Source organism: Acromyrmex echinatior, chromosome 13 (genome assembly GCF_024713525.1).
Source record: "Acromyrmex echinatior isolate Ae372 chromosome 13, ASM2471352v2, whole genome shotgun sequence".
Classification (NCBI taxonomy): domain Eukaryota; kingdom Metazoa; phylum Arthropoda; class Insecta; order Hymenoptera; family Formicidae; genus Acromyrmex; species Acromyrmex echinatior.
In genome coordinates, this window is record NC_141864.1 from 1,755,499 (window position 1) to 1,777,677 (window position 22,179).

Consider the following 22,179-nt stretch of genomic DNA (forward strand, 5'->3'; position numbering starts at 1 on the left):
AATTATGCCTTCATAATAGTTCCATAAAATCTTATATTTTTTTTCATAATGTATATTTGTACCATGTATATTTTAAATCCTTTGATTCGATTCACTGAAATCTCCTTCTTTCCAGTGGAATATCTTACAAACGCAAATTTCATTTGATTAATAGACATTATATTGTTTCAAAACGTAAAATATAACCTCACAATCTTAGATATTCACTTAGATATATGTTACACATATATTCATTTATGTACTGCACGTTATGTACATATATAAAATATATACTTTTGAAGTGAATGATAAATATAATGAGTATATTCAACGAATAGCAAAAAACAATCGGACGCGCTGCGTGCTCAATGTTCTGCAGAGTAGTAATGGCGGGCAAAGGCCGGCACAGCTCAGCTTTTCCAACATGCATGGCGGACCGACGCGGCTGCATCTCCGAAAATACAATCAGACTAGCTGCGCACAATGACGGCAATATTATAAATGCGAGAGAGAGAGAGAGAGAGAGAGAGAGAATAAATATTAAGATTTTAATCTAATATGAAATTGTATTCTTTCTGATGTAAGCAGTTTCTGATAGATTGAAATCATCTTAATATATTTGTTCCATGATGGATGATCTATTCTTGTTCTTACTTTCTCTATTATACGTTGCATAGCAACACGCTGGCCTTTATTTCTGCCATGGTGGAATCTGATTCTATCATGATTTCCGCTATTTTAAAACACATAGGCATGAGCGCTTGCCACATTTGAAATGATTGCAAATGATGCAAGTTCTGATATACACTAATAAAGTAATATAAACTAATAAGTGATAAGTAACAAATATAATAAGTGATAAGTAATAAGTGATAATGCTGACGTATTGTGTGAAAGGTTGCAAAGTCAAGTTGTCAAAATCCGTTGAAAAATGATTGATTAGCTGGTAGCAATAAATATGCTCAATGACACCTTGGCTACGGTCCACTTGATGTTACGAATGCTTCTAAGTATTTTTTAATTGGTCAGTTAGTAAAATTCTCTCTTCCGATTGGTCAATCAAAAGTTTCGAAGCATTTGTAGCGTCAAGTATATCATACTCCTTGTCTCCTTGCATCGTATATGGCTTCAGCTGGCTTTAATCTCAGTTCAATTTAGACCTTGTTTACAATTTAGATCTTGTTTTTCGAGCACGCATATTAACTAGTAATTATTAAGAATGCGGTCTACTTGAAACTTTTGATTGATCAATCGGAAGAAAGAATTTTACTAATTGACCAATTAAAAAATGTTTCGAAGCATTTGTAGCATCAAGTGGCCTAATTTATCTTAATTTCGGCGTGTAAACGTATACACGATATATTCTAAATGCATATTGTACACCGCATTCTTTAAATAATTGCCGAAATTAAGGATCACTTTTACCAACTCCGATTAACTTAATCGGCCAATTAATCCATTGGAATTGACCAATCGCATTTTGTTTAACGACAGATGGCGATTGGCCAATTCCAATGGACTATTGCTCCAATGGATTATTAGCTTTAGGCTAAGAAAGTTACTACGCGTATCAAGTATTCGTTATAAACTAAGAACTTATTCTTCACGAGGAGTTGATTGAATCAAGATTTAAATACATTTTATGCGGGGTCTATAATAGAAGTCGTAGCGGTCATAAAGTCTTGAGTCGTAGAAAATTAACTAATCACAGTTGAATATAAGAAGAATAATCGATTATGATTGGTCAATTTTCTATCTTTAAACGTTAATATCTCGTTAATTATTGCGAGCATTATAAAATGATAGAGGACTTTTCTACTCAGTTTAGTCCACTCTACCTGCTCGAGACGAGTGGGGCCGTATATTCATGTCACCCTATATATATATATATATATATATATATATACATATATATATTTATTAAATAAAGTGCAACTGCGCACGATTTGAAAATAATAATATGGATGAAGAAAGTACTTCAAAATGTCAGAAAAAGATATATAAATATTTTCTAGATCCTATATATAAACGTTCAAAAGTAGATCCGCGAACCAATAAGCGATGAAGAAGTATTCTGAGCATGACAAATACAAACAATGAATTAGATATTATTATATTTTCTTTAATTATAACATTGTAATGCAAATAATGATACAGCATTTATAAAATTTTAAATTTATATATTCGTTTATATCTATTTACAGGAAAAAACATGTCAACTTATACAGACTTAATTGATGGAAGGTTCAATCCTTTAATGAATGCAATATGACAAATAGAAACAATGAATTAGATATTATTAGATTTTCTTTAATTGTAACATTATAATGCAAATAATGGTATAGCATTTATAAGGTTTTTAATTTATATAATTATTATATATTCGTTTATATCCATTTACAGGAGAAAACAACTTATACAGACTTAACTAATGAAAGCTTCGACTCTTTACATAATAAATGCAATAACAAATTTGACCTGTATGATGTTCCGTCTACATCTGATATGATTCTTACTTTGAAAGATGAATATTCACAAGATTTTAGTTTATCTGGATGTTATCAAGATTGCAAGAAAGATATTGACACTTTTAATATCTTTTCTGAAAATTCTTATGATAATCTGTCCAATGAAAGAAATGAAACAATGATGTTCGAAGCTGCTTACAATTTCTGATGTACTAATGATGATAACTGGTATCTGTCTTCGATATAATTTATCAAATTCTGTAAAACAAGCAATACTTGAGTTAGTTAAAATATTAGCTGGACCAAAATTTGTTGCGTGGAATATTAACTGTTATAATATGTTAAAACTATAGTATGTTAAATGTAGCCCTTCCGATGATAAAATTTTGTATACATTTTATTGTTTTAAATGTCACATAGTATTGATGGAATCTATTACGAAAAATAATTTTCGAAATCAAACTCGAATTTGCGGAACATGTAATAATCAATATAAACTTTCAATGTAATCTCAAAATTATTTCATATTCATTTCATATCAAATTAAAATGTTATTGGAAGACAATGATACTTTACTAAAATTATTAACAAATTTAGATTTAATAATAATAAAAATTCAGAAGGCTCTTCAATTTGTGACATTTATGATGGTGAATTATATAAAAAATTGTATAACATTAAATGTACTCAATTTAAGACACTAACATTCAACTTCAACACAGATGGTACAGTCCTATTTTGTAATTCTAAATTAATTCGTAATTCCATTTGGCTAGTACAATTGAATATAAATGAATTTCCTAAATTGAGATTCAAAACTTTTATACTTGCTGCATTATGGATTTCAGATTCAGAATCTAAACTTGTATTTATGAATTTTTATTTTTTATTCTACATTTGTTAAATCGACAGAGAAATTACTAGAATCTGATATAACAATAGTCAAAATCAATCGATTAAATTTAATTTCGTATCACTTTGCTCATCAGTAGATTCTATTGCACGACCTATAATGCAAAATCGAATGCAATATAATGCATTTCAAAGATGTAATTGGTATTGCGCGTATGGTCGTCATGTGAAAGATGCTTATCTAATGTCAAAAGAAGATCCAGAATTGAAATCGCATGAATCTTATCAGAATGATATATATAAAGCAACAAAGTTACAAAAAATGATTGAAGGGTGAATCTGAATTAATGAAAATGCCATTGTTTGATAGTATTTGGCATTATATGATTGATGGTGTTGATTATATGATTATGGTGTTCTTTTTTTGAGTGTAACTAAGTATATGTGAGAAATTTGAATTATATCAAGTTATAAATTTTCTTTAACAGTGAAGAAACGCTGAATTATTAACGATCGATTAGTGGCAATAAAACCACGAAATTCATCGAATTCTACGCAGTTTAATGTCAAAGCAAAATAGAATGGCGATCTTGGCTATTATTATAGTTATTCATGCTTACATGGGATTCTTGAAAACACATTCTTAGAGTCTTTCTTATTATTAGTATGAAGTGTTTATATTCTTTTAAAGACTGACATAAGAAGAAAATCTATTGCAATGTGAATTAGATCTAGTAAGATTTGTAGGCGAATGTGAAATATTGTATGAGAAGAAGTAATCACTTTATGCATTCTTTATTGTATTTAATACAATTTGTCAGAAAATCTGGACCACTGTGAGTTACATCAACATTTCCATATGAAAGCAACATGTTTTATTTAAAGCAATATGTAAATAGACCTAAGAGTATGCGAAATCAAATAGTAGATAAACATTTAAGATTTATTAAATATCGACATTCTGTGGCTACTATTGCATTTAATAGTGATAATAGTTATCAGTATTGTAAAGATTTATTTGAATACCGACTATTAACCGAAATATATAAGTACTGAAAATGGTGTTACATTTGCTGTGAGAGCATACCATTAACAAATATTGTAGACACTGCAAAAGAATCTTTACGTAATGGTCTTGTTTTTAATAGATGTATATTTAAAGATATAATATTTCATAGCAGCTTATATGATCGGCCAAAGAAGACAAATGATACTGTAATACAATTGAAAAATAATACCATTGTTCCAATTGTTAAATTTGTCTATTTTGAAAAACAATATTACATGATATTCGCAAAATAGTGATTGCACCAATAAAAGACAATGTACCAATGCCACATTTAATGAGAGATATTAAAAAGGAGAAGAATATTATTGTAACTTCAATTGAACAGATTAAAAATTCATTGATGTGAAAAATTCATTGATGTTGGAGAACATTATGTATGCGCACTACCAAATACAATTGAGATTCAATAAATGTAGCTTATAATTTTAATTCATGTACTTTGTAATATAAAGTTACTTAGCAAATGAAAGAAATAAATATTAAGAAATAAATAAATATAAAATAATATTATTCGAAAATAGAAGATGAGTTTAATTAAATAAGCAATAAAAAATAATAGAAACATATTCAAATTTTATTGAAAGTTTACCTAATTTTATGGTAAATCACTGTTTCAATCGAATCCATATTTCGATTGTAGAAAACTTTTCTATTTCTATCGTGATTTAATTATAGCCTTACTTAAATGATTAAATATTTATCGAAACATTACGCTTTTCTATATGACTTGTTTATCTAATGTAATAATTAGAAAATTAAGATTTGCTATTTATCTATGCCTATACGTATGCGCGCATGTGTGTATTTATACATTTATACATAGTTTTTATTGAATTGTATGTATATATAACGTCTAATTAATAATGTATGATATAATGTTTAATATAGGTATTTATATGAAATATAAAAAGTTAGAAATATTATAAAAAGATTATTATTCTTTAAAGCTGTACAATGAAGTGAAACTTAATTTAAAGACTTGTTTTTTCATATTGATAAACAACATGTATGTGTATTAATATAATAAAACCGAAATAAATACTTTGTTATTAATAGTTACTAGCAAATATGATGATACAAAATTTACATACATTTAAACTATAATTATATTTTACATATCTATAGTATATGAACGTATGTGTAAATGTGTGTATATGTGTGTGCGTGCATGCTCCCACATATGGTATACACATATGTAGATATACACAGTGCGACAAATATGTTCCCGAACACGAATCACATCTCAGCAACCAGTGGCGACATCTGCGTTCAAACATGCATTTTAAAGGTTGAACATTTTGCTATCATCTGTCAGAGTTTCATTCATTTTGGTTGACATATAATAAAGATATGACAATTCATGTTAAACAAGATTTTGGTCGAGGTAGAAATTTTAATATGGAACAAAGAGCAGTGATTAAATTTAACGCAAAACTTGGTAAAAGTGCATCAGAAACATTCCGATCGATGCAACAAGTTTATGGCAGTCAATGTTTAGGTCGTACAGCTGTTTTTGAGTGACATAAGCGTTTTTTGGAAGGCAGAGAGATGACAAAAAATTAGGACGGCCAATTTTTTTTTTCGAACACTCGAAATGATCGAAAAAGTACATGATTTTGTTGCAAACGATCGCAATGCATCACTAAAAATGATGGAGGAGGTTTTAAATATCAGTAGAGAAATGATTATACACCATATTACATGAAGATTTGGGTAAAACGAAGGTTTGTGCGAAGTTTGTTCCACACACATTAAGAAGCGATTAAAAATCAGCGAGAATCAATTATTCCAGAGACATCGTCGCAGCCGCAGAAAATAATCTAAACTTCCTAAAATCAATTGCTACGGGTGATGAAACATAATGCTTTTAGTATGATCCAGAAACTAAGCGTCAAAGTACGAAATAGAAGTCAAAAAATTCACCACAAGCAAAAAAAGTACGAAAAGTTCCATCAAAAATCAAGACAATGCTCATCACATTCTTTGATAGCAAAGGTATTATGCACAAAGAGTTTGTTCCAACTGGTCAAACAATTACTGGTGCATATTATCTCGAAGTTTTAAAGCGATTGATGGGCAGAATTCATCGTATTCGCCCCGAATATCGTGATCCAGAAAATTGGTCTTTGTTGCATGATAATGCACCGAGTCACACTTCATTGATTGTCCGTCAATGTTTGGCTCGAAATCGTGTCTCTGTGTTAAACCATCCACCGTATTCACCTGATTTGGCCCCCTGCGATTTCTCAAAATATTCCCAAAATTGAAATTGAAATTGAAAGGACGCTTTTTTGATGACATTCCGACCATCCAATCAGCTTCTACATAGGCACTAGAGACAATTCCGCAAACTGAGCTAGAACATGCATTTGAATCACTATTGAATCGCTGTAACAAGTGTATTGAAGCCAGAGGAGAATATTTTGAATAATAAAATAAAAAAATATGCATATTTGTTGTTTCAATTATGATTTTCAGGCCCTGTCCGGGAACATATTTGTCGCACTGTGTGGATACCAGCTTGATCAAAAAGTTTCCGGAAGAGACCACCAGGTGATGCTCTGAGTCAGCTGATTTGAGTTCTTTTTTTTGGCTAGGTTGCCACATCTATCATTGACATTTCCATCAAATTTTATCGCCATAGCTTGACATTTGTAAAAATTACGCCGTCTTGAGTACATCTACCTCTGCGCGTGTTTTCGATTTTTTACAGTTTTAAAAATGGAGTTGAATTTGCAACAACGAGTTTGCAACAACGAATACCATCCAACAGCCATCGAATTCACCCGATATGGCTCCCTGCGATTTTTTTCTGTTCTATCGAGTCAAAAAACCTGCGGGGAACGCGTTTTAACAGCCGAAAGGAGGTAATGGAAAAATCGAAGACGGCTCTGATGGCTATACCAATAATAGAGTTCCAGAAATGTTTCGAGAGCTGGATCAAGCGCTGGCATAAGTGCGTTGCAGTCGCTGGAGAGTACTTTGAAGGAGACAATATCACTTTTGATGAATAAACTTGTATTTTGAATTTTCTGAATGAATTCCAGAAACTTTTTCATCAAGCTATATATATATATATATATATATATATATATATATATATATATATATATATATATATATATACAGGGTGGGCCATCTATTGGTACGTTTTTGAATTTCGTCGTATGGCAACACCGAACGAGCTACAGACCCGAAATTTTGACAGTTTATTAGTCATACCGTCCGCGGCACGAAACAACATGTTTTCTCTTGAAGAGCGTTTTGAAATTTTAAAAACTTATTTTCAAAGTCAGTGCTGTGTCGCCGAAACTGTACGAATTTTGAAAAGAAATATGGGTCGTGATAGAGCACCCACCGAAGGAGCTATACGCAAATTGGTGAGGAAAGTTCGTGAGAAAGGGATGTTAGTGGATGACATTATATTACGACTGTTTTGAGTGAAATTGGCGCCGAGGTAGTCCAAAATGTCATTAATAATTGGGGTGACCGAATGGCATACTGTAAGGCCAGTAGAGGGAGCCACATGAACGAAATCGTTTTTCATTCTTGACGCGGATACTTTTAGCTTCACAACAAAAAAAAAATTAATAAAAAATATCAATGTATGCTCATTTGATCGCATTTTTAAAAACGTACCAATAGATGGCCCACCCTGTATATACAGGGTGTCCCATTTTAATTGCCCACCCCAAATATTTCGAAAACTACACATCCTAGAAGAAAAAGTTTTAGACAAAAGTTGTAGGGTTTCGAGGGGGGCATCCAACAGTGACCTTGACCATGACCGTTACCATGGCCGTCAAGGTCATTTCAAGGTCAAAATTTTCAAATGGAACGCCCCTTTTTTCACACCGCAATTGGAAAGAGGAAGAAATTTTATGTCCGAATATGACCTCAAGGTCAAGGTCATGTCATGATGAAAACTAAACATCGTGAAAACTATGTGCTCTCGCAAACATGTTCGACTCCAAAGTTATGACTTTCGGTGGGGGTTACCCAATGACCTTGACCATGATCTTCAAAGTTAGTTCAAGGTCAAGTCGAAATTTTCAGATGGAAATCCCCTTTTTTCAAACCGTAATTGGAAAGAGGGAGTAATTTTACATCCGACTATGACTTTGACCGTGACCTCAATGTCAAGATCATGTCAAGATGAAATCCAAACATCTTGAAAACTATGTGCTCTTGCAAAAATGTTCGACACCAAAGTTGTGAGGTTCGGCGGAGGTTACTTAATGACCATGATCATGATCTTCAAGGTCATTTCAAGGAATTAGAAAGAGGAGGAAATTTTACGGGTCTGAATTTTGTGTGATCATAAAAGCAAACTCCTAATGAAGAAAATTAGTTATAAAGGACCATTTTATGAAAATTAACCCTTACTCCGTAACCCTTTGTTTCAGCACCTTAAATCTGTAAACCATGGTCTTTTAGATCCTGTGCCTTTTTTAAACGGTAAAAATGCTTTGAAAAATCTGCAGAAATTCATGAAGCTTCTTAAAACCCTCAACTACAAATCCCAATTAAATATTTCGGGAAAAATAATTTTTTTATACATTTCTTATTTGAAAAAAGTGGAAAAACTTATGGAAAAATCACTTGTTCTTGCACTTGCGGCAGGGTCTTGTAGATCTTGGGTTACAGGTTAAGGGTTAAAGATTTACCTTCGACATTAGTGTTAACCGATGTGTACGGCGTGGAGGTCGTCGAATGGATTTCACACGTCATTGGCCCTGAAAAAGGCCGATATTAGTCAGCAGTTGTTGGACCATATAAATAACTGAATGCTAACAAAAGCAAGATGTAATGAAGCATCCAGCCAACAAAGGCAAGATGTAATGAATAATCCAGCCAATAAAGGCAAGATGTAATGGAGAATCTGGATAATTTACACAATATCCAGCCATCAGAGGCAAAATAAAGTGTACAACCCAACCAATAAAGGTAAGATCTAATAGTGAAATTGAATAAGTTAGGAAATGCCCAAACAACCATGGCAAGATGTATCAATCAAGTTCAGGGATCTATTTTAAATGTTCAAATGCCTCTCCATTCACTTCCATGCATTTATTAATTCTTCTTTGGAATTTCTTACATTTTGAAGAAAAGTTGGAGGAATATCTTGGCATGCCCTTCGAATTCTGTCCTTCATATCTTCCATTGTTGTGGGTTCCGTTTTATAGACTTTCTCTTTGAGATATCCCCAAAGAAAGAAATCCAAAGGAGTTAAGTCCGGTGATCGTGGTGGCCAAATTTGCGCAGTACTTCCCAGACCAATCCATCTGTTTGGGAATCGCTCATTTAAATAATTTTTTACTTGTCGAGATCGATGTGCCGGGGCTCCATCTTGCTGGAACCACATTATTTCCTGAATATTATGAGGTACATTTCTTAAAAGATTTGATAACTCAGTTCGAACAAAATCTAAATAGTTATTACCATTTAAATTTTCCTCAAAGAAATATGGCCCCACAATGTAATCATCCACAATGCCAGCCCAGACATTAAGCGACCATTGACGTTGGAACTCCTTATGTCTTTTCCAGTGTGGATTAACATCTGCATAATAATGCATATTATGCCTATTAACGTCACCTCTATTGGTGAAGGTGGTTTCATCGCTGAACAGTACCTTTGCAACGAATGCTGGATCTGCTTCCACCTAGCCTTGCACCCAGTTACAGAAAGCTAAACGTCGAGGATAATCAGTCTCTTCTAATTTTTGAAGCATGTGAATGTGATAGGGATGGAATTTTTGTGCCTTCAGGATTCGATTGGCCGTTGATTTTGGGATACCATGCCTTTTTTCTATTTCTCTTGTTGACATATGAGGATCCACAATAGCAGCTGCCACAACAGCTACAGATTTTTCTTCACTAGCACCTGATTTTCGTCGCTCTCTTTTTAGACTTCCGTTCTCAGCTCTGGTGCAAAGCTTTTTTATAGTCTTTCTATCAGGATGACGCCTGTTCGGATATTTTTCAGCATAAAAGCGCGCTGCTAGTGAATAATTATGCTCAGCTCGACCAACTTGACGAATCATATCAACAATTTCATTAGGCGGATAATCGCCCATGATTACGGTTTACAGAAAAAAAAGACAGAAAAAAATCTAAAATAACCGTTAAACTACTACAAACAACAGAAATCCAAAGATCTTGTTATTGCTCGAGACAACATCAAAATTTCTTACTTTATGAAATAAACATTGAGTATAACTAGATTAAATGACAATCTGCCTTCCGCATGAAAATTAAGAATCTTCCAGTTATTCAAGTGAATAAAAGAAACTAAAACGAAACATGCTGACTAATATCGGCCTTTTTCAGGGCCAATGACGTGTGAAATCCATTCGGACCTCCACGCCGTACACGTTGGTTAACACTAATGTCGAAGGTAAATCTTTAACCCTTAACCTGTAACCCAGGGTCTACAAGACCCTGCCGCAAGTGCAAGAGCAAGTGATTTTTCCATAGGTTTTCCACTTTCTTCAAGTAAGAAATGTATAAAAAAATTATTTTTCGCGAAATATTTAATTGGGATTTGTAGTTGAGGGTTTTAAGAAGCTTCATGAATTTCTGCAGATTTTTCAAAGCATTTTTACCGTTTAAAAAAGGCACAGGATCTAAAAGACCATGGTTTACAGATTTAAGGTGCCGAAACAAAGGGCTACGGAGTAAGGGTTAATTTTCATAAAATGGTCCTTTATAACTAGTTTTCTTCATTGGGAGTTTGCTTTTATGATCACACAAAATTCAGACCCGTAAAATTTCCTCCTCTTTCTAATTCCTTGAAATGACCTTGAAGGTCATGATCATGGTCATTAAGTAACCCCCGCCGAACCTCACAACTTTGGTGTCGAACATTTTTGCAAGAGCACATAGTTTTCAAGATGTTTGGATTTCATCTTTACATGACCTTGACATTGAGGTCACGGTTAAAGTCATAGTCGAACGTAAAATTACTCCCTCTTTCCAATTACGATTTGAAAAAGGGGATTTCCATCTGAAAATTTCGACTTGACCTTGAACTAACTTTGAAGGTCATGGTCAAGGTCATTGGGTAACCCCCACCGAAAGTCATAACTTTGGAGTCGAACATGTTTGCGAGAGCACATAGTTTTCACGATGTTTAGATTTCATCTTGACATGACCTTGACCTTGAGGTCACGGTCAAGATCATATTCGGACGTAAAATTTCTCCCTCTTTCCAATTGCGATGTGAAAAAAAGGGCGTTCCATTTGAAAATTTTGACTTGACCTTGAAATGACTTTGACGGCCATGGTAACAGTCATGATCAAGGTCACTGTTGGATGCCCCCCTCGAAACCCTACAACTTTTGTCTAAAACTTTTTCCTTTAGGACGTGTAGTTTTCGAAATATTTGGGGTGGGCAATTAAAATGGGACACCCTGTATATATATATATATATATATATAAACTACATATAAATATAAATTTACATAAATAACAAATTGTAACTCTAATTAGGTTAGATAACCCGATTAGATTGTATAAGAAAGGCATATACATTTAGATAAGTATTTAATCGTTTAAGTAAGATATATATTATAGTTAGGAAGGGATCTATAGTAGTTAGAATGTGATTCCGACTAAGCAATATCACAAAACTAGATAAATTCTTTATAAGGTCTAAATTTGTTCTGTCAATTTCGAGTTTTTAATTAAACTATCGAAATATTATTTATAAATAAAATTTTCAAATTGATATATTTATACCTTATTTATTCTCAAAATATACTACTCTAATCTTTATTTAATAAAACAATTAATTATTTCGTATAGACACGGATTATTTATATATATTATATATTTTTTGAAAAACGATAAATTATAGCATATTGATTCCTTGACTGATAAAAGCTCATTGACTACATTACAGATTGAGAACGATGTATGTTATTTGTGAAATTACAATAAATTTCTATAGCTATTGACATTCTGGAAAGTCAGATGGAAATGTATAAAATTTCGTATTTTTCATATACATTTCGAACTTTCCTATTCGCTACAATACGATAGAATCTTACAGAATTGGTTTCTTACTTTTCTATGGAAACTCATCGAAATTTTAGATTGATAACGATTCATTTTGTATAGTAAAATTACGATAAATTCCGATAGATATTACTATTCGGAATAGTCATATGGAAATTTATGAAATTTCGTTCGTATTTTTCATATTTACTTTTCGATAAGTTTTCTAATTTGCTATAAAACGATAGAATCTTATAGAATTGATTTCTTATTTTTCTGATAGAAAATCATTGAATAAATTTTAGATTGATAACGATTTAATTTTTGTTGTTAATATATGATTGATAGTTATTCGTTAAATAACGATAGAACCCGATAAATGCCAAGTCATCATTTTACTATTCCATTATTAGATACAATAGATAGAATACGACAGAAAATGATAAATTTTCTATCGTTAGTTTCCTATAAAATACGAGTATTATACTCGTAGGAGGCTTTATAACAGCAATTTTGCTGACGCCTAACCATTTGCAAGCTACTATTGCCTATTGTATTTATGTTTATGTTTACTATAGTTTATTATATCATATTTTATGTCTATTATTCTGTTAACATCTTCATAGTCTTTTTCATATAATTTGCAATAAATTATATTAATTTAAAAATTAAATTTTATAATAAAATAATAAGGCTCAATAAATCAAAATAAGTAAAAGTAAAAAGGGCTACGAGCCTAAAACATAAATTGACAAACTGTATGAGTAGTTAAAAAAGTTTTTTTGAAATAAAACTATGTCATAAATTAAAAACGTAAAATATAATTTGACAATCAGAAGGTGAACAAACGTTTCGATCCTAGTTGGATCATTTTCAATGTGACAAATAAATTAGTGTGACAAAGTAAAATTAACAACGGTAATTAACAATAGAGTTATAACGTAGATAAAAAACATAAAAGATCAAGTAAAATTCGCATTCGGACGCAAATTAACTATAAAACTCGCTCCAAATTGAGAGGAAATCAAATAAACGATTATAGTTGACAAAAATGTGCTCCTCCGAACCGTATGTGTGTATAAGGACGAACATGTTTCTGTTAGCAAGTATAAATTGTAATAATAAATTAACGGTAGAAGTAAATAAAAATAAAAATAATAAGAACAATAAGAAAAGTACGAATCGAGTCGCAAACAGTAAAAAGGAAAGTACAAATAAGTCGTAAATAATAAGTCAAATTTAAAGAAAAAGGCAAAAATTATCTTTGATATTATAAGACAAGCACATAAGAAAAAAGAGTAAAATCGCCAACATGCATTGCAAATGTATGATAAGTTTAGAACAAATAAATTCACAATAAATACCTTATGTGTGTGTCGAAATGATGTATTATAGATTAGGCAATGCGAATGGAATCGAAATTGATCGTCTCTCTAAGAAGCTAAGATATAAAGTACGACATATAAAGACAAGAAGGTTGAAATAGAAAACTAGAAAGGGAAGGGGGAAAAAATAATAAGAAGGAAAGAATAAAGTGGAAGGGAGAGAAAGTAGAGAGAGAAGAGAAGGATGAGGAAGGGAAAGCAATCAAGAGGGAGAAAGAGACTGGATGATCTGTGAATAAGTATCGGGTAAAGATTCGGTATCGTTTTGTCTATTAAGGCCTTGTTTCTGTCTTTCAATGTGAATCATTTCAGATACCAATCTCTTATTGTAAGAAGATTCACAGTCCAAAATTCTCACATCGTTCCATTTGAAATTATGATCAAAATTGATTCGATGATCAGTTATGACAGTAGGAGAACCTGTATTCTTTTTGATGTCAGAGATATGTTCGTGTAGTCTCGTGCTCAATTTTCTCTTTGTCTGACCAACATAACTCGCCTCACAATCATCACATGAGATCTTGTAGACAACATTCTGACTGGATAGGAGGCTAAGTTCGTCTTTTCCTCTCTTTATGAAGCTTTTTAACGTGTTTGGGAATAGAAAAGGCCAATTTACAATGAAACATACTAGAGATTGGAAGGAAACTTTCGGAAATGGATTTAACATAAGGAATCGTAAAATATTTGTCTTTATTGCGTGAACAGTGTGTAGTATCTTTGTTGTATTTATGAAACTTTAATCTGCGTTCTATTGTAGAGAAAATAAAGGGAAGAGGATAACAGTTATTTAAGAAAATATGGATAGCATCTATCAAATTTTTTTGTTGGAATCGTGGATGTGATAATAAGATGATTTTGTCAATAAAACTGATGATGGTGCCTTTTTTATGGCACAGAGGATGATTTGAGTGGAAATTAAGGAACCTTTCAGAAAATGTCTTTTTATGGTAAATGTCAAATATAATTTTTTGGTTATCTATAATCAGTATTGTATCGAGAAAACTCAATCTGCCATTTGCACCAACCTCCAAGGTGAATTGTAATCTCGTATGTAAGGAATTGAAAATGTTCAAAGTGTCATTGACAATGTCAGATGGAAACGCGAGCAAAATATCATCAACATATCTAAAATAGAACAAGAGTTGTGTTGACAGTTTTTCTAGTGCTACTTTTTCTAAATCCTGCATTACAATATCCGCGATTATTGAAGATAAAGGTGAGCCCATTGGAGTGCCGAATACCTGTCTGTAAGTTTTATTGTTAAAAGTAAAAAAGGTAGAATTTAAAATGAATCTGACAGCAATAATGAACTCATTTTTTGATATGCTTGTCTTCGTCGAGATGTAATCCCATCTCCTGTCGATGTTATTTACTGCTAGTTCAACAGGAATGTTAGTAAAAAGGGATATTACATCCAACGAAGCCAAAACATAATTAGAATCAAACACAGATCCATTTAACTGCTCAACTAAATGGAAAACTATCTTTAATATAGCTGGGAGCTTTTGGAATACTGTCACTGATTATATTGTGTAAAAAAAGTGAAAAGTTATATAATGGACTGTTTATACAAGAAACAATAACTCTCAATGGGTAACCTTCTTTATGTATCTTAGTTAAGCCGTAAGCTCTAGGTGTAACACCATCAGAAGTAAGCAGTCTACGGTATGTCAACTCGTCGATAAATTGATCCCGCTTCCATCTCACTAAAAAAGCGCGTAAGTCTCGCGTTAATTTCTTACTAGGATCTTTATCCACTAAGGCGTAGGTACTCGTGTCCGAGAGAATCTCCTCCATCCTCGAAACGTAGGAGTCTTTGTTTAGAGCAACAGTGACGTTACCCTTATCGGCGTTAGTAATTAGTATATTGGGGTGGTCATTGATAAACCTCTTTGTAGTGCGCAACCAGTTCAAAATTAATTTGTCGGTGGATGTAGGAGAAGGAAAATTATTTTGGAATCTATTAAGGATTGGAAGGGAATTATGTCTGACAGAATTAATAATGTTATTCGGACGACCAGTGATATTACTTTCTATATATTTGATAAATTCAATTAAGGTACTGTCTTTATTGTACTTGTTGATAGGAAGTCCGTATTTTTCGCCAAGTTGCAAGAGGTAACGAACCTCTAAGGGAACGTCAATGTCGCTCAAATTGACAAACCATTTTTCTCGTAACGAGTCTAAAGGAGAAGCCCCATCAAAACCGTCGGGAGCAATATTAATTCTCTCGGAAATGGATTGTTCATTGTACGATCGCCCATCAACAACAAGTTGAACACTATGGATAAGGGGGGGGGGGAGGATAATTAATGTCTTTGGTAACGTTATAAGAAATAGGTTTAATTTTTGAGTTTAATGATTTTAATTTTTTCTGTCCTAGCCAATTAATTTTTTTATTTATTTTAAACATTTGTTTAGAAAAATGGAAACTGTTAATTTTATCTAAATATTTAAAAAATTGACCAGATACAAGGAATGGTAAGTTATGAAAAATTGTATTGTAAAGTAAAAAGATGTTATTTCTAGTTGAGTGCAAATGGCAGTAAGCGTCCCTCAACCAATCGCATGATTGCCTTTACATTGCTAAGTTGTATCCTTTCGAGTCTTTTGTAACAAGTATTGTTGTGTAACAAAATTCCATTGGATTTGGAAAACTTATATAGATGCGGCGGAATATATAGAAAGTAATATCACTGGTCGTCCGAATAACATTATTAATTCTGTCAGACATAATTCCCTTCCAATCCTTAATAGATTCCAAAATAATTTTCCTTCTCCTACATCCACCGACAAATTAATTTTGAACTGGTTGCGCACTACAAAGAGGTTTATCAATGACCACCCCAATATACTAATTACTAACGCCGATAAGGGTAACGTCACTGTTGCTCTAAACAAAGACTCCTACGTTTCGAGGATGGAGGAGATTCTCTCGGACACGAGTACCTACGCCTTAGTGGATAAAGATCCTAGTAAGAAATTAACGCGAGACTTACGCGCTTTTTTAGTGAGATGGAAGCGGGATCAATTTATCGACGAGTTGACATACCGTAGACTGCTTACTTCTGATGGTGTTACACCTAGAGCTTACGGCTTAACTAAGATACATAAAGAAGGTTACCCATTGAGAGTTATTGTTTCTTGTATAAACAGTCCATTATATAACTTTTCACTTTTTTTACACAATATAATCAGTGACAGTATTCCAAAAGCTCCCAGCTATATTAAAGATAGTTTTCCATTTAGTTGAGCAGTTAAATGGATCTGTGTTTGATTCTAATTATGTTTTGGCTTCGTTGGATGTAATATCCCTTTTTACTAACATTCCTGTTGAACTAGCAGTAAATAACATCGACAGGAGATGGGATTACATCTCGACGAAGACAAGCATATCAAAAAATGAGTTCATTATTGCTGTCAGATTCATTTTAAATTCTACCTTTTTTACTTTTAACAATAAAACTTACAGACAGGTATTCGGCACTCCAATGGGCTCACCTTTATCTTCAATAATCGCGGATATTGTAATGCAGGATTTAGAAAAAGTAGCACTAGAAAAACTGTCAACACAACCCTTGTTCTATTTTAGATATGTTGATGATATTTTGCTCGCGTTTCCATCTGACATTGTCAATGACACTTTGAACATTTTCAATTCCTTACATACGAGATTACAATTCACCTTGGAGGTTGGTGCAAATGGCAGATTGAGTTTTCTCGATACAATACTGATTATAGATAACCAAAAAATTATATTTGACATTTACCATAAAAAGACATTTTCTGAAAGGTTCCTTAATTTCCACTCAAATCATCCTCTGTGCCATAAAAAAGGCACCATCATCAGTTTTATTGACAAAATCATCTTATTATCACATCCACGATTCCAACAAAAAAATTTGATAGATGCTATCCATATTTTCTTAAATAACTGTTATCCTCTTCCCTTTATTTTCTCTACAATAGAACGCAGATTAAAGTTTCATAAATACAACAAAGATACTACACACTGTTCACGCAATAAAGACAAATATTTTACGATTCCTTATGTTAAATCCATTTCCGAAAGTTTCCTTCCAATCTCTAGTATGTTTCATTGTAAATTGGCCTTTTCTATTCCCAACACGTTAAAAAGCTTCATAAAGAGAGGAAAAGACGAACTTAGCCTCCTATCCAGTCAGAATGTTGTCTACAAGATCTCATGTGATGATTGTGAGGCGAGTTATGTTGGTCAGACAAAGAGAAAATTGAGCACGAGACTACACGAACATATCTCTGACATCAAAAAGAATACAGGTTCTCCTACTGTCATAACTGATCATCGAATCAATTTTGATCATAATTTCAAATGGAACGATGTGAGAATTTTGGACTGTGAATCTTCTTACAATAAGAGATTGGTATCTGAAATGATTCACATTAAAAGACAGAAACAAGGCCTTAATAGACAAAACGATACCGAATCTTTACCCGATACTTATTCACAGATCATCCAGTCTCTTTCTCCCTCTTGATTGCTTTCCCTTCCTCATCCTTCTCTTCTCTCCCTACTTTCTCTCCCTTCCACTTTATTCTTTCCTTCTTATTATTTTTTCCCCCTTCCCTTTCTAGTTTTCTATTTCAACCTTCTTGTCTTTATATGTCGTACTTTATATCTTAGCTTCTTAGAGAGACGATCAATTTCGATTCCATTCGCATTGCCTAATCTATAATACATCATTTCGACACACACATAAGGTATTTATTGTGAATTTATTTGTTCTAAACTTATCATACATTTGCAATGCATGTTGGCGATTTTACTCTTTTTTCTTATGTGCTTGTCTTATAATATCAAAGATAATTTTTGTCTTTTTCTTTAAATTTGACTTATTATTTACGACTTATTTGTACTTTCCTTTTTACTGTTTGCGACTCGATTCGTACTTTTCTTATTGTTCTTATTATTTTTATTTTTATTTACTTCTACCGTTAATTTATTATTACAATTTATACTTGCTAACAGAAACATGTTCGTCCTTATACACACATACGGTTCGGAGGAGCACATTTTTGTCAACTATAATCGTTTATTTGATTTCCTCTCAATTTGGAGCGAGTTTTATAGTTAATTTGCGTCCGAATGCGAATTTTACTTGATCTTTTATGTTTTTTATCTACGTTATAACTCTATTGTTAATTACCGTTGTTAATTTTACTTTGTCACACTAATTTATTTGTCACATTGAAAATGATCCAACTAGGATCGAAACGTTTGTTCACCTTCTGATTGTCAAATTATATTTTACGTTTTTAATTTATGACATAGTTTTATTTCAAAAAAACTTTTTTAACTACTCATACAGTTTGTCAATTTATGTTTTAGGCTCGTAGCCCTTTTTACTTTTACTTATTTTAAATTATTATATATAATATCCGATAAAATACGGTAGGATTCATATCTAATGCTAGCGAGCCTTGACGATAGAGCTTATAAAAAACGATACAAACTGATAGAAATCCTACCGTTTTTAATCATTCTCTATCAACGTCTTTAAACAGGGTGGGAGATTTAAACGCGAAATTGGACAAAAACAGTACATCGATCAGTCATAGAAAAAGAGAGTTTACATGAGGAGTCGATAATGGTACACGCATGATAGATTTCGCAACAAGTGGGAACATGGTGATAATCTCAATAATGCTTCCCCAGAAAAGACATACACAAAAACACATGGAGATCACCAAATGGGAAGACCCACAATCAAATCGATCATATGATAATTGACAAAAGAGAAGTTTCATCATTTAAGTAAGATCCTATCAAGGAATAAATTGTGAGTCTGATCATGGATCGGCTAGATTCCGATGCCAAATATCTACCACCACACCGAACATCTACCAAAGAAATTTGATGTGGAAAAACTGGAAGATGGAGGCGATATGGGAGGAATACAAAATCAGGCTAGGTAAAAAACTAAACCAACACATAAATAGCGGGAGCAGATGTCAAAGGTTGGAAAACTATAAGGGAAGCTATAAAGCAAACTGTGGAGGAATAACTGAGATATGAATGTCCATTTAAGAAGAACAACTGGCATGATGAGGAGTGCAAAGAGGGAATAGATAGAAGAAACGAGTTAAGAAAACTGACAATTTAGAACGGCCAACAAGAAATAAGGAAAAAGAATACAAGACAGCCAGAAGAAACGTAAAAAAGATCTGCCAAAAGACAAAAAGAAAATTCATGAATGATTACATTATACGCATGCAAACTAAAGTCCTACAAAATGATCCAAGAAGTGCGTACCCAATCAGAGATGATAATGATATTGACATCGAATCGAACTACAAGAAAGGAGATGACTGCAAAAACTATACATAAAGGTAAAGAATATGCATTTCGCAGGTTTCTTTCATGTCCAAATTCTTGGAATGCCAACGTTTCGTGAACCTTGCAGTTCACTTCATCAAAGCGAGAACAGTGATACTATCACTCAGTATCAGGATGCTCCTTGCCTTGATTTGACGAAACGTTGGCATTCCAAGAATGGATCTGGAAACGGAGGAAATCCGCGAAACGCATAATTTTTATATAGAAAGCACCCATGGAAGCTCAAGAATATTATACATAGAGGTATCTCTTTACAGCATCTCTGAATACAGCATATAGGATAGTCACAACAGTGATCAAGAACCGTCTAGAACTTTGCGCTGAAAGGATTATTGGAGGATACTAGGCTGGCTTTCGCACCAATAAATCAACGATGGATCAGCTATATACAGTTAAACAGGTATTGCAAAAATGATGAAAATTCAACGTCAACGTATTTAAATCAACTATTTGTCTTTTCAGACAAGCATATGATAGCATTGATAGAGAATCCCTGTATAAGACAGACTGGCTAAAATTTGGTATCTCACAAAAATTAGTTAGACATCGATGTGCAATACAAGAAGTACAGTTAGGATCCAAGGAGAACTTGGAACAGAGTTTCAGGTTGATAAGGGATTCAAGCAGAGGATAGCCTTGCACCGATATTGTTCAATCTGGCACTGGAGGGAGTATAAAAGAGATAGAAATGGATGTTAATAGTAATTTACTCTATAAATCGAAACAATTAGCGGCACATGCGAATGATATAAATTGTCTAGCCAGATCACCGGTATACTCGAAAGAAATGTTTGTAAAACTAGAAAAAGCAGTGAAAGACGTAGGATTATAAATAAATAAAGATAAAACTAAAATCCTAATTCAAAGCAGATAGCCAGTAAGAGCTAACAACCAAAACCTAACAAACATAACAATGTACAATTACAATTTTGAAAATGTCAAAGAGTTCAGATACCTGGGATCCATTCGCCCTGGGAACATCGCCCAGCAAACGAGAATGGATTAAAATTTTTTTCTTTCCAAATGCATATTTTAAATAGCAAATACTTTTTTTTAGATTTAATTGGATTCAATTGGATTCAATTGAATGCAATTGGATTGAAAAACTGCATTTCCTATTCAAAATTTTGAATTGAACAGTATTCACAATGCACAAAAATGCAGAAAAAGCTAATATTATTTTTAGATTGAAAGGCATAGAGATATGCAATTTCTATAAATGAATAAAAATGCATTCAGGATTGAAAAGCATTCATTTTAACATTTGTGAATCAATATTTCTGAAAATCTGAATCCATTTCAATTCATTTTAATCCATTCTCATTTGCTGGACGGAAAATGACGAGGAGGAGGATGTGAGAAAGAGACTTAAAGCGGCAAATAAGGCGTATTTCTTTTTTAATAAGTAATGAGATCAAGAGACACCCATAAGAAGACAAAGGTAATGTTATACAAAATATTAATACGCATTGTTATCACGTATGGTTCAGAAGCCTGGACTATGACATGAAAAATTGAGAATGCCCTAGATACTTTCAAAACGAAAATATTAAGAAGAATATATAGCCCAGTCCAGGAAAATGATATATAGAGAATACATTCATGAGTGTATTAAGAATGCAAAACTCAATCTGTCTACGCATATAAAGTTTATGTGACTATGATGAGCTGGTCACGTATATCGTGAATGACACAAGTATACTAAGAAAGTTAATGGAAGCAAAACTATTAGGGCAACGACCTAGAGGAAGAAAACCCAGGACAAGATGGGAAGATCTCGACGGATGCATGAAAACTGCTGAAGGTGAAAACTGGAGGACATAGAAAAAACAATTAGAGAAGAAGACTGAGAGAGGCCCTGACTCGATATGAGCTGCAGTGCCACCGAAAAAGAAGAAGAAGAAGTAAATGAAAAAAAAAAATTAACTAATCTTTAACTTCAACTAATTACTTTTAAAGTACATAACATATTAATTTATTTCAAAAATAAAAAACCTTTACCTCTCTGAATGCTAATATTATTTTTCATAAAATATTTAATATTATA

At 32.7% G+C, this 22,179-nt stretch overlaps 2 protein-coding genes and 1 pseudogene across 2 annotated transcripts; 2 read left to right on the forward strand and 1 right to left on the reverse strand.

The window, feature by feature from the left end:
* Positions 1-3,378: 3,378 nt before the first annotated feature.
* Positions 3,379-6,880, forward strand: LOC147907491 (uncharacterized; annotated as a pseudogene).
* A 7,424-nt stretch (positions 6,881-14,304) lies between these two features.
* On the reverse strand, positions 14,305-15,553 carry LOC147907492 (uncharacterized). Its single transcript, XM_087412690.1, has 2 exons — positions 15,355-15,553; positions 14,305-15,275 (listed from the first exon to the last, which is right to left on the reverse strand). The coding sequence occupies exons 1-2, from the start codon at positions 15,551-15,553 to the stop codon at positions 14,305-14,307; spliced, it is 1,170 nt and encodes a 389-aa protein (XP_087268816.1).
* Positions 15,554-16,676: 1,123 nt separating this feature from the next.
* On the forward strand, positions 16,677-19,059 carry LOC147907493 (uncharacterized). Its single transcript, XM_087412693.1, has 2 exons — positions 16,677-16,875; positions 16,955-19,059. The coding sequence occupies exons 1-2, from the start codon at positions 16,677-16,679 to the stop codon at positions 18,271-18,273; spliced, it is 1,518 nt and encodes a 505-aa protein (XP_087268819.1). The 3' UTR covers positions 18,274-19,059.
* The last annotated feature ends 3,120 nt before the right edge of the window (positions 19,060-22,179 follow it).

What these genes read in the sequence shown, in the direction of transcription:
- LOC147907492 (XM_087412690.1), bottom strand. Translation starts at nt 15,553, where the DNA reads ATGGAGGAGATTCTCTCGGACACGAGTACCTACGCCTTAGTGGATAAA. An exon ending in AACTAAGATACATAAAGAAG is followed by an intron (nt 15,276 to 15,354) that starts GTTACCCATTGA and finishes CAATATAATCAG; the next exon opens with TGACAGTATTCCAAAAGCTC.
- LOC147907493 (XM_087412693.1), top strand. Translation starts at nt 16,677, where the DNA reads ATGGAGGAGATTCTCTCGGACACGAGTACCTACGCCTTAGTGGATAAA. An exon ending in AACTAAGATACATAAAGAAG is followed by an intron (nt 16,876 to 16,954) that starts GTTACCCATTGA and finishes CAATATAATCAG; the next exon opens with TGACAGTATTCCAAAAGCTC.